Source organism: Opisthocomus hoazin, chromosome 6, assembly GCF_030867145.1.
Source record: "Opisthocomus hoazin isolate bOpiHoa1 chromosome 6, bOpiHoa1.hap1, whole genome shotgun sequence".
In the NCBI taxonomy this organism is placed as follows: Eukaryota; Metazoa; Chordata; class Aves; order Opisthocomiformes; family Opisthocomidae; genus Opisthocomus; species Opisthocomus hoazin.
Window position 1 is genome coordinate 53,163,634 of NC_134419.1, and position 12,909 is coordinate 53,176,542.

The following is a 12,909-nucleotide window of genomic DNA, read 5'->3' on the forward strand; positions in this document are numbered from 1 at the left end:
AATTTTAGTCTTTCACTTTTCAACCTTTCAGTGTAAAAACTCATTACATTACTGAAAATAATGGTACTTCCAAAGCAATGGACAACAATTTTAAGAGCTTCAGCAAAAACACCAGTGATCCATGAAGGCATTAAATGTTTATATTAAGCACATGCTTAAGTATAAGCAAGATTAATGTTTTGGTTTCTATTGCATTTCATTCAGGTGGGTTTTTAAAAAAAAAAAAAAAAAAGAGGCAATAATAAACCACAATTTTGAAAGAGCTGAAAGAACAACTTTCGATATCAGCACAAAAACCTAGGACCAGAAGAAAGATGGTGGAGGAAGAAAAATGAAAGATTAGTTTGCATTTAAAATAAGTATATTTGTTAAAAAGAAAAAAATATAATGAAACAGTAAAGCACTAATTAAAGTTTCAGAAAGGTTCTTTTTAAATTTCTAGTTGAAAGTTACATTTCAGTGGCAACTGTGTAGGAATGCAGTAAAATGTAAGGGGATGGAGAAATGAATGAAGCAAAACAAAGATGGGCCTGTACCTTTGTTCTAGTTGTTTCATGGTTGCATTAATTTGATTGGTCTTATCCTCTAATCGACCAATTATTTCATTCTTTTCTTTCATGGCATCTTCAGAAACCTGTGTTACAAAAAAGGTTAAAACTGAAGTAGGTACATATTACATTGTTACCTCATGGTTTTTTTTTCTTCAATATCTGAAGGGAAAAATGTTAAAATGACTTCAGGTTTTGATTCTGTTTAAACATTCCCATCTAAAAAACGTAGTTGACTGTACCTAAAATTTTATGCCTAGCAAATTTGTAGTTTTGTACTCTGCAAGCATAAATCCTATTTAGTAAGTGTACATTTTTCATTATGGTTTCCTTTCTTAATTAATAATTTTGCAAGACAATTTTAATTCACTGATAGTCTTTTTAAGTAGCCCATCAGAACCTTACCAATAAAGAACTAAGATGCTTAGTTCTGGAAATCCCTAAGGTTCTCCAACATTATCAAACTACCTAAAAATCTTTTAAGAATTTTAGTAACACATTTCACAACTTTAATTGCTTGCAGAGCTGTTACAGCTGCAGCTTGAAGATATAAATAAAAGGTAGAGCATTATCCTTGCTATACAGATCAACACTATCAACTGGTCCCGAAACAGTAGAGACTGGGCATGACTAAGTTGTTTTACCCTGCCCATCAAGTGGGTCTGAATGTCTTTAAGTGAAACCAGTGTTACCCACAGTCCCCAGAAGTAAAGCTTTCATGGAAAAATAAAACCCTACAGATCCCAACATACTGAAGAACATTTTCTTCTTATTTTTCTTTCCAGGTCTATTTGTATTTCTCTTCCTCTGGTCCAGTTTCCTCACAGTTGCAGCTGGAAAAGTAGCATCCTTCGTGTATCACCTCAATTATCTCTCTGCAGCATCCTATTCTTTTTTTCCCCTCTCATTCTGCCACAGATTTGACTGGTTTCATGTGCTGGTTTTGATAATTTATTCTGTAAATCAAATTTATGTTCTGCATAAATAATTCACTGCTAAAGTTCCCTAGTGTTTGGTCATATGTTAACTGCACGTTTGGTCTCCGAGATCCATACTCTCCCAAAGAAACATTGCATTGTTATAGGTTTTCTTAATTTGTTAACACATTAAAAACCAAACAAATCAACCAACCTGTAATTAGCTTTTTCCATTTAACATAACCTTGTTTTCTAAATGCCTTTCCTTACTTTGAAAGTTCAGATCTCCTCTTTAACTCCTCACTGCGTGCCTACATTCTCCTGTTTTTTTATACAACGCAGGCCAAAAAGTGTCATTATCACTAGATATACTATTACTCTCTGTATTCCACACAGCATGTTATCATGCCATGATCTTATTCTTATGCTCTTTTCTTCTATAAACCCACTGACTGCCTTAAGAACTGCTTTGTGTGAAATCATGCTTGCATCTAGTAACATTCCAAAACAACAAGCTGACCCAAGAAGTAGAAAGAAACCAAAAATTAAGGAAACACCAGTATTTAACTAAACAAAATGGTAATACATCTCTCTTCTTCCAGCCAAAGTCGTTTCATCAGTTTAACAGCAGACTATTCCTTTACCTGCAGCTTTTGGTACATTTCCATGTTAATTGCTTTAACTTCATCAAGCTGCTGTCGAAGGCCTATGAGGGTATCCTGCTTCTCATGGATGTCCTTCTCCAGCAACTTCATGGCAAGTTCTATCTCATGTTTCATACTAACTTGAACCACTAGCTCATTCTCCATCTCCTATAAAACACAAACACAACACATCACAGAATCTTTAAACCATTACGCAACATTTTATTGCTCTCTTGAAAAAGACAAAAGCTAATCCTAACAGAGCTGCAGCACCACCTATGCCACCACTTCAGAAATTCTGCCCCTCTTTACCTTTGCCAATTATCCAGTACATAAACAATACATTCTCATGCACTTCATGACCAATGCCTTTTTTTTTTTACCTTTGGGAGATGATAACTCACATTGTAAGAAATTACACTGCCAGTGTTGCATAGAGTTGCCTAAGTATTAATTACAAAAATATAACTAAAGAATTTCTATTTTCACAAGAAAGATTTAGCATACATATAGAGCATACAGTATTGCTAACAACTTACCTAAAAATTTCTCAAAGAAAATGCATTTTCTTTACTATGCTTTAGCAACATTGTCACAGAAATGTTGGTGTATTGCTTGCTCTGTTAAAAAAACTTTATTTCAGGCAGTTAAAGTCAATGAAAGAAAGCATCTAAGCTCAGCAAAAGAAAAAACTAGAAATATTTACATACTGACCCTTCTCAGGCATAATCTTTTCTAGAAGTTTGCGTAATCCTAAAAAAGAGCACTTACTTGTCGAAGTTGTGATTCTTCTCGAAGCTGTCTACGTGCTTCATTGTACATTTCATCTAAACCCTGCCTGGAGTGTTTGTATGTCTGAAGTTCTGCTTCAACATCCACTTTAGTTGCCTACGAGGATACAGAGACTCTATCTTTCTTCATCACATGTTTAGCACTTAATAGCATAAATCATAAATTTAACACTTAGGAGGAAAAAAAAAAGCTTAAAAATACATCCTCCAAGTACAACACAAACTGGGAAAAAGCTGTTTGTGCTACGTAGTCATTGGTTTTATAATGAGAATTGAGTAAATCTAGCAAAATAAACATCTGTACTGCGGTACAGTCCTCCTTCAGTAAGTCAACCTAATAGTCAACTGCTTCAGTACTGAGCAATCCAAACACCTGCTTAATCTGAGCTTTTAGCAATTAACCTGTAAAACCCATACAGGAAGTTACATAAGGAGCTACAAATCACAGCTTTAAAAATGTTCAGCAATCATATACACAATTACTCCAAATGATATTTGATATAATGAGACAGGTCAGAATAGACAGTTTGCCAACTAAAACACGCACCACTTTGACGTGATTTTCAGATAATATTGACTTAAATGCTCTTAGATATAGCTTATGGCTTCAAGAAAAAAGGAAGAAGGGAAGAAAGCTAGAAAGAATATAAGGAAAAATGCTACACAATTTGCATATGGTTCAACCTAGTCTCCTATAATTTTGATATATTTATGTCATTATAAAGCTTCCGAGATCTAACAAGTCCTTTCCCAAATAAAAATTGTTTTAGATTTGGCCCAGCTTACTTCAAGTTGCAATGTAAGAACATTCAAATGACAATGAACCACATGATGTTACTATGTTAAATATAGTACAGCTAACATACCTCTAGATGATGCTGTGTTTTCATCAAAATAAGGGTATTTTCACTCCTTAATTGATGATTTTCTTCCTGAAGTTTAATTATATTGTTTTTGGCTATCGCTAGCTAGGGGAGGGGGGAAGAAAGAAAAAAAGGAAAAGCAACATGACCACAGTGTGACCACTTTCGTGAGTGGAAATAAAGAAAAAATTTTCTGATGAATGCAAGACAAGACTTTCTCTGCCCTGTTCTAGCAAGTCTACCAAACGGGGGTTTAATTCTTTTTTAAAGAAAACATAAAGCTCCTGGTTTTACTAATGAGTCATTTTCATTACACAACAGCCTGCGTATTCAAGATACTTATTTCATGTCTAGTAAAGAATATACTTTCTTTTCATTGCTTCATATGACTTAAAGACTCTCTACTCCCTTTCCTCATTCTATTTATTTTTCTTTGAATTTGGATTCAAATATCTACAGTTCTGTTCTTTTTTGGACATTTTAATGCATCATATGGAGCAATTTACATAAGACGACCTCTCCCAGATGGAAAGAAAACATTATTTACAAAAGAGAAAATATTATGTCTGGGCCCTACAGTATATACCTTAATGTCATAATTATAAGCCAGCTGATCAAAACAGATGGACAGCTGGGCTGAAGGCTTGTAAAAGAACTAGAATACTCTGAGCATTGCACTTGAAAAAAATGTTTTCCCTCTATCTGGATACATCAATACTCAGAGTGAGCTAGCTATTACTTCAACAGCCGAATTGAGGCATTTCAAATTTTCCCCTTCATTAACTTTTTCTCAGGCATCTCGGATTTAAAAAAATTGCACTCTCTCTTATATAGCTAAAAATACTGGAATCTAGTCAAGCATCAAAGATAACCAAAACATAGGATATAAATACAAAACCAGTGCTAGACAAGTCTAAAAACTGTATATAAGCGTATGGTAAATAAGTAAGAAACAATCCTTTGGCTGAAGCTGAGAACGGCAACAGAAACTGCTTGGTGAACTAGTTTCTGTCTCTTTGTAGCAACCGGTGTCATCCATTACAGACTAGTCATCTGCACAAAATCAGACTGACAGCTGGCATGAAGAAAGGCTTGTCTTCTGGTTTTGTCCAAAGTGGGAAACTGCAATGTTCTATAGAATTCATTTACTGATGCTGCAGGCTTCCTAGGCAAGCTGACTTCAAATCCCTGCAGCTACTGCACCTTTCTTCAAGCCAAAATAAAGATATCCGAACATATTATACAGAACCCACGTAGGCTAAAATAATGTAAGTGTATTTATAAAAATTGTATTTGAGAGTAAATAATATCTATTACACATTACTAAATAAAAAATAATACCTCTTCGATCAGTTTAGTGTTTGATTTCTCTAGTGAATCAACTCTTGCATGTAGACTGCTAACCGTGCTACTGAAATAGAAAAAGGAAAACCAATATTCAAAACTACATCAAAACTCATTCAACCAAGCTCCAAAGCTTTACTGCGAGGTACAATGACAAATGGTTAAGTGCTAAAAGGTCTGCTACTCTTATTTGCGGTTTTCCTAAATATAAGAACATTAGTCTCACTTGTTGAACGTTTCTTTCTTTCTTCTTTCCAACTCCCAATGCCATCCCTGTCATTTAAACTGCTTGTTTGGTGTGACTTTACATGTGTTCTCCCTTTCCTGTATCCTCACAACTATAGTGTATCCAAACGTTTAATGAGTGCCCTTAAAAGACAGTCTACAATCTTCTTGAGTTCCCTCCCCCCTCGTTTTTATTAACAAAACCAATCTCCAGGCCTTCTTCCTCCAATTCCCTTCCTGTTATAAAATTACTTGCTTATCCACATTTTTGAGATATATCCTCAGGCTAGCTCTATCTTGATGCTTCTTGACTTCATTCATAAGTCTTACCAGAATTTTGTTCTTTTATTACTCTTGTGTTTTTTTATCACACCAACCTACATCCAAGCTTTTCTCCACTACCCAATTGCCTATTTCTGCTGTAAGAACATTTTTTTAGGCTGCACTTTACACACAGAAAAAAAACTCAACTCTGTCACACCATTTACTTTTCCACAGATTTCTACTGTGGTGTCCCTCAGAAGTTACCAGTTCGTTAAGAATGGCAAGGTAGAGAAGATTAATACATTTTAGGATGTGTGGAAAGGAACAGCTGACCCGAAATAAAACAGGAGAGTTGCTGAACCACTGGTTTGTAAGTAATTCTATGCACAAACCAGTGTACCAGAACATTCTCAATACACAGGGGCTCGCTGACCCTAATAATGACAGCTATCATCACACAAACACCACTATTAACTGTGACTGTTCCTTTCCCATCCTTAACTTACTTTCATTTTGCTCATATTTGACGCAACTCAGTTACTCTGTCCTGTTTAAGTTTTTTGCTCAGTGGCCGACACAATTTCAAATCAACAGCAAAAGGAAGGCTAGGGACAATGTGGGGCCGCTGCTGAATGAGGCGGGTGTCCTGGTGACGGAGGATGCAAAGAAGGCAGAGCTACTGAATGCCTTCTTTGCTTCAGCCTTCAGTGCCAAGGCAGGCCCTCAGGAATCCCAGGCCCCGGAGGTAAGAGAAGAAGCCCACAGAGAGGACGACTTTCCCTTGGTCGAGGAGGACTGTGTGAGGGATCGCTTAAGCGATCTGGACGCTCACAAATCCATGGGCCCCGATGGAATGCACCCATGAGTGCTGAGGGAGCTGGCAGATGTCATTGCTGAGCCACTCTCCATCATCTTTGAGAGGTCCTGGAGGACAGGAGAGGTGCCCGAGGACTGGAGAAAGGCAAATGTCACTCCAATCTTCAAAAAGGGCAAGAAGGAGGACCCAGGGAACTAAAGGCCAGTCAGCCTCACCTCCATCCTGGGAAAGGTGATGGAGCAGCTTATCCTAGAGGTCATCAACAAGCAAGTGGAGGAAAAGAAGGTTATCAGGAGTAGTCAGCATGGATTCACCAAGGGGAAATCATGCCTAACCAACCTGATAGCTTTCTACGATGGCATGACTGGCTGGGTAGATGAGGGGAGAGCCGTGGATGTTGTCTACCTTGACTTCAGCAAGGCTTTCGACACGGTCTCCCATAACATCCTCCTAGGGAAGCTCAGGAAGTGTGGGCTGGATGAGTGGTCAGTGGGGTGGATTGAGAACTGGCTGAATGGCAGAACTCAGAGGGTTGTCATCAGCAGCGCTGAGTCTAGTTGGAGGCCAGTAACTAGTGGTGTCCCCCAGGGGTCAGTACTGGGCCCAGCCTTGTTTAACTTCTTCATCAATGACCTGGATGAAGAGTTAGAATGTACCCTCAGCAAGTTTGCTGATGACACCAAACTGGGAGGAGTGGTAGATACACCGGAAGGCTGTGCTGCCATTCAGCATGACCTGGACGGGCTGGATAGTTGGGCAGAGAGGAACCTAATGAGGTTCAACAAGGGCAAATGCAGGGTCCTGCACCTGGGGAGGAACAGCCCCATGCACCAGTACAGGCTTGGAGCGGACCTGCTGGAGAGCAGCTCTGTGGAGAGGGACCTGGGTGTCCTGGTGAACGACAGGTTAACCATGAGCCAGCAGTGTGCCCTGGCTGCCGAGAAGGCCAATGGGATCCTGGGGTGCATTAGGAGGAATGTGGCCAGCAGGTCGAGGGAGGTTCTCCTTCCCCTCTACACTGCCCTCCTGCAAGGAGAGGCTGAGGGAGCTGGGCTTGTTCAGCCTGAAGAAGAGAAGGCTGCGAGGGGACCTAATATATGCTCACAAATATCTGAAGGGTGGGTGTCAGGAGGATGGGGCCAAGCTCTTTTCAGTGGTGCCCAGTGACAGGACAAGGGGCAATGGGCACAAACTGAAGCACACGAAGTTCCGTCTGAACATGAGGAAGAACTTCTTCCCTCTGAGGGTGACGGAGCACTGGAACAGGCTGCCCAGGGAGGCTGTGGAGTCTCCTTCTCTAGAGATATTCAAGACCTGCCTGGACAAGGTCCTGTGCAGCCTGCTGTAGGTGACCCTGCTTCAGCAGGAGGGTTGGACTAGATGACCCACAGAGGTCCCTTCCAACCCCTACCATTCTGTGATTCTGTGAAATCAGAGTACCCTACAGAGTTACCTACTCGGAGTTACCCCAACAGCAGCCATATAGTAACTAAAGATCAAGATTACCAACTTTAAAAATTAAAAAATATGATTGCATTTCAAAAAGGGATGAAGAAGATCAGCTATGCTACAGATCCTACAGAAGTTCTTTGTGGGTTTGTTGTTTGTTGGGGTTTTCTTTTTTAGCTCCTCACACTGTTTCATTTTGTACAATACTCCTCAGAGAACTACAATTGCTGCTCCTTTATTTGTACAGGAACACACACTGGTTTGCTGGACTAGGACACAGTCCTGAACACAGGACTAGCTTTGCTCCATCCAGCAGAGTATGGGGAAAAGGTTGTTTTCCTGAAAACTGTTTCTCCAGGAACCAGAACCTACAATGTATAAATAGTTTCCCGCAAGCAGTGAACTTTCTCAAGCTTTTAATTCCTGTAACGTTATGAATCATGAGGACCTTGATCAATTTTGGCCTACTGTTTTTCATTTCTTTGTAGACTAAAGGTTCTGAGTGTCAAAAAACCAAAGCATGGAAACTGGGACTTCCCAAGTGTCTCCAGAAGAGTGTATCCTTTCCAACTTCACTGCATCCTTAGTATAAACATGGAGAATTTGCACCCCTGTCTCTGAAGTTCTCTCTCACAAAGCTGTGGTACCTAAGGAATTAGAGGAGTTTTACCCGTAAGGCTGGACTGACATGCATACTTCAAAGTAATACTTACTTCAGTTGTCTGTTTAGTTCTTCAACATAATTCTTTTGGTCCAAAATTGCAGCAATCTGTAAATTTCTAAAGCAAACACATAATAAAATTAGCATAATGATGTAGTGAACTATGTACTGAAAATACACTTATCGATCATATGCAAATATCCACCTTTACTGCGCTTTTTTAAAAAAATGGAAGCAACTTCATCTCACAATCATGAAGTCAATAATTTACATGTTGTGACATCAGTGAGACAAAAAACCCCAATGCTTTTACTGTAAATAATTTCTCTACAGGAAACATAAGAACATACACAGTCTCAAAAGAAAAAGGATGTTTATATACTCTGCCATATTTCTGGTTCTTTGAAATACTGACTAAATCCCAAGCTGAGGACTTAAAGGTTAGCAGGTTCTTTTTCACGGCTGCCTTGCAACACTCCAATACTGTCCATCAGATAAAGGAAGTAGGTGATGTTACTGAATCTGGCTTCAAAGTGCAAGTATTCATCCAGCTAACTAGTAATACAGAACAATGTAGCATAAATTTTTTCCCAACACTGCGAGATCAGTAAACTTCATCTTTGGGAAACCTGACTTCATTCTACAAAGAATAGGTCACCAGTCAAAAAATAATTTGTTAACATGCAAAATCTGAGGTATTTGATGAGGACATACCTTTCCTTACCCCCAATGTCATCATCACTCTTTAAATACATAGAGAAATCGATCACCCCGACCTAGGGGAAAGCAAAGGTACACAGTTTCATATCATACAAGTAACTGCTGTTGATGTGGACAGTCTTGTGGCTACAGAATTACTAAAACCTCAGTTACATCAGCTTTTTTAAGATTGGTCCAGTTCCAGCCAGAAGCTCAAAAAACTGAACTGTAACATTTTACATAAGATTCTTTTTTCTTTTTTTTGAAGTGTAGCTTCACGTATTTGTTAAGAATAATGTTATCTTTGAACAAAATTAACAACATGCCAGGTACCAAATCCCAAAGAAAAGATGTCTTCTCACCTCTGACTGAGCTTAGCCAAGAACTCACAGGAAGACTTTATTTTGGGGAATTATCAGATTCTACTCAACCCTATCACTGACTGAGCAGACTTGTGATAATTTGTCTGTAGTGTTTGACATTATTTCCTATCACAGAGTATGTCCCAAACTGATGTTTCCCCCATGTTTAGCTTTTCAATGTGCCTTGCTAAATAATGCTACCTCTCCACACTTGCTGCTTACCAGGTGTGCCAACTCAACTGCGTTCATTTTTAAACCTTCTAAATCTGAATCTAATTATTTTCTATTCAATTGTAATTTAGTTATATATACTATAAATAACATTACCATGAGTTCTGTTTCCAACTCTATTCACGAACCTCTAACAAAAGTATTTAACCACGTTTGCTTTACCACAACTCTTCCTTTCTGGTCTCTAGAAGCCTCTTCACAAAAGTGGTTCAATTTCTCTGATCTGCTGTTTCCTTCTTGAGCTCCCTTTAGCTTTTGAATACAAGTAACTTGCCAAGTCTAACACTTCCTTGGTTTGCACAACGCTCTCCCATCAGTTTCCTATGATGGTCTTCTAATTGTTCTTTCCATATCTCTTCTAAAGTCTCTCCTCCAAAAGCTTTTCTAAAAACATATTTTGCTTATTTAAGCAAAATACTCTCTCTATGAAAAAAGTAAAATGTTATCTCTATAAAAGCTACTTTCATTCTCCCTGTGTGCATACACACATTTCACCATTGAATAGCGTTCTTCTAACACACCAAAACTATGCTCCCAGATGTGATTTCCATCATCCGTCAGAAGTTTCTCTTTGTGCTCAATACAACTTGCTGCTTCTGGCTTCTCTGAGAAGGTCCCTTATTTACACTACTCCTCACAAACAGAATTACTCTAAAATCTCATCTGGACAGCCACAACTACCTTTTCAAATCAAGTTTTATGTCCGCTCATACAGCAGAGCCATCAAGTGACCTCAGTAACAAATGTGTAGCTAGTAATAGATTTTGTGATTTATCATACACACATATAATTCTCAATACTAAGAAGAGCACATTGATAAGTTTTGTATAACTACAGATTTTTCAATATTACATCCTCTGGTGTGCAAGATCAGTGCCTATAACATTACATAGTAACTAGAACGAACAATCGAAGACAACTTAATCCTATGATTCCCATTCTTTGCCATAGAAATTGCTTTTTCATAAAATAGATGCTGAAATGCAATAATTACTTAAATTATTAAGATTTTTTCCACAAAAAAGCTGGACAAAACCAGTCGGGACTGAACACAGCCTACGCTTATTTAAAAACACTTGCGCATCTGCCTTTAAAAAGAATCCGTAAGATTTTCTTTGAAAAGATCAGAGTTCAAGGTCAAAGCACTTTGCATAGGAGGAAGAACTCTAAGTCTTGTTTAGCAGACTGAAAACAGTCACTCTCTTACAAGGTCTTTTATTACATTACGTGTAGCAAGTTTTTGTTTCAGGCCCTTAAGACTCCTATTCTGTTTCAGAACTACAATAAATGAACAAAATGGGATAAAGTGATCATGGAACTACACTTCTCCCGCGAAGGAGAAGGACGAGTTACACAATTAAGACGGAAAGAACTCTGCATTGCTACTACTGCATCTACTGCATCCGTCTGATGACAAAGCATAAAAGTTTACCCTTGCACTCTGACCATTATCACCATCTAAAGGTCTGACACAACTGACACTGAGGTTAATGCAACAGCCCCCACTGATCCAGGAGCTGGATCATGCCCTAAACAGTCTCACGTGAGATTTCTAACAAGTCACAACTGCATAGCAACAAAATCCACCGTACATAAAAATGTTATGGATTGCATGTACATTACTTTACCTGTATTGACTTACTTGTGAATCTAGGTCTTCTCCCTTCACACACAGGTTAGCATCTATCACATTTAACCCAACTAATAGCCCAACAATAACTGCTCCTTCTTCCTCCATCATTAGTGCATGATACTCATAAAATTCACTGTTAAGGAAGAAAATTGCACATTACTGGTATATTCAGTATATTTACACCCAATAAATTACTAATAACTGACATTAAATCTGAATTGTTTCTCTTATTTTAGCCTTACTGCAACACACTTAAAGATTAACTGGGTCTGCCCATACTTCCACCTCATAAATATTTAAAAATTGAAAGCGTATGGTTTGTCTCAGAGGTTATTACAAACAAAGATACCACCTTCGGCTCCAGAAGTCTGAGCCACGAGCTGCTGGAGGGCTGGGAAATCTGGGAGGCAAGACTCATTCACTTGCTATTAGCCACTTTTGACTAGAATACTGCAACAGATGGATGTTTGGCCATGTTGACTGAGACAATTCTTATGCTATTCAGAAACACTACAGAATGCAAAAGAATAACAGTAAAAAATTTGTGTTGTGTGAAAAAAGGCCTGGACTTAAATGAGTAAGAGAAGAGAAACTGAAAGGGCTGAAATGCTAAAAAGGTTTTTAAAAGAAAAACACTTAACAACAGCATACCAAACATTTACTTCCTCCTCCTTGCATTTTTTAAATAAAGTTTTAGACTCCATGAAACAAACAGCGCTTTCAGTGGAAAAGTCCAGAGCTGTTGAACACCAGTGTCAAGGGTGAACCCAACACAAGGGTTTTTTCCCTTTGTACTTCAACTACCCCGTCCAGAAGGAGAAGTTATACTGGCAGAGAGCAATGCCAGTTTTAGAACTGTGAAAGGAAAGTTCAAGGCAATCGTCCTCCATGCAACAGTAGCTCAGTAGGAAACCATGCATACGGTAGGGGTGAAATTCATCTCTTCTCCAGAAGTTGCTAGTCCATATGCTGCATGGTGGAGGAACGCATCAGGAGCCCTTCCTCATCACCCACATCTATGAAAGAAGAGTCAGGCACAGTGCAGAGGGGTCCCCCCTACATGATGGGGAGGAAACATTACCCGTCAGCTGGCCCTCAATCTTGATGAGGCAGCAGTGTTTGGTCCCTCAACCCCAAGGATGGGAAAAAAATCAGCCTGCAAACCAGAAGCTACACCTTGCTACACTAAGGACACATTCAAAAGTAGCAAATAGAAAATAATGATTTTTTTTTTCAGGAGCCTAAACCTCTAAAAATAAATTATAAACAAAATTTACTTAATTGTTTACCTGAGAAGATCTCTTTGAATGATCAGACAGCGAAGATAGTCTGCCATTTTCTTCTGCATCAGTGCTAACCGCAACCAGGCCCTTGCACGGCCCAGTGGTGTTCTGAAAAAAAAAGGCATGAACAGTCCCAAATCAACAATGTATCAATTAAATCACTGTCTTAAACATCTAA

At 38.7% G+C, this 12,909-nt stretch overlaps 1 protein-coding gene across 3 annotated transcripts in view; it reads right to left on the minus strand.

The window, feature by feature from the left end:
* RUFY2 (RUN and FYVE domain containing 2) overlaps positions 1 to 12,909 on the minus strand; it is a 28,634-nt gene that overhangs the window by 10,771 nt on the left and 4,954 nt on the right. For all 3 annotated transcript variants that reach the window (XM_075423118.1, XM_075423116.1, XM_075423119.1), the window contains exons 4-12: positions 12,738 to 12,839; positions 11,458 to 11,581; positions 9,238 to 9,299; positions 8,576 to 8,641; positions 5,105 to 5,174; positions 3,767 to 3,868; positions 2,881 to 2,997; positions 2,110 to 2,277; positions 537 to 634 (exon numbers count right to left, since the gene is read on the minus strand). In XM_075423118.1, coding sequence (XP_075279233.1) covers positions 537 to 634; positions 2,110 to 2,277; positions 2,881 to 2,997; positions 3,767 to 3,868; positions 5,105 to 5,174; positions 8,576 to 8,641; positions 9,238 to 9,299; positions 11,458 to 11,581; positions 12,738 to 12,839 — 909 coding nt within the window. The remainder of the gene's footprint in view (positions 1 to 536; positions 635 to 2,109; positions 2,278 to 2,880; positions 2,998 to 3,766; positions 3,869 to 5,104; positions 5,175 to 8,575; positions 8,642 to 9,237; positions 9,300 to 11,457; positions 11,582 to 12,737; positions 12,840 to 12,909) is intronic.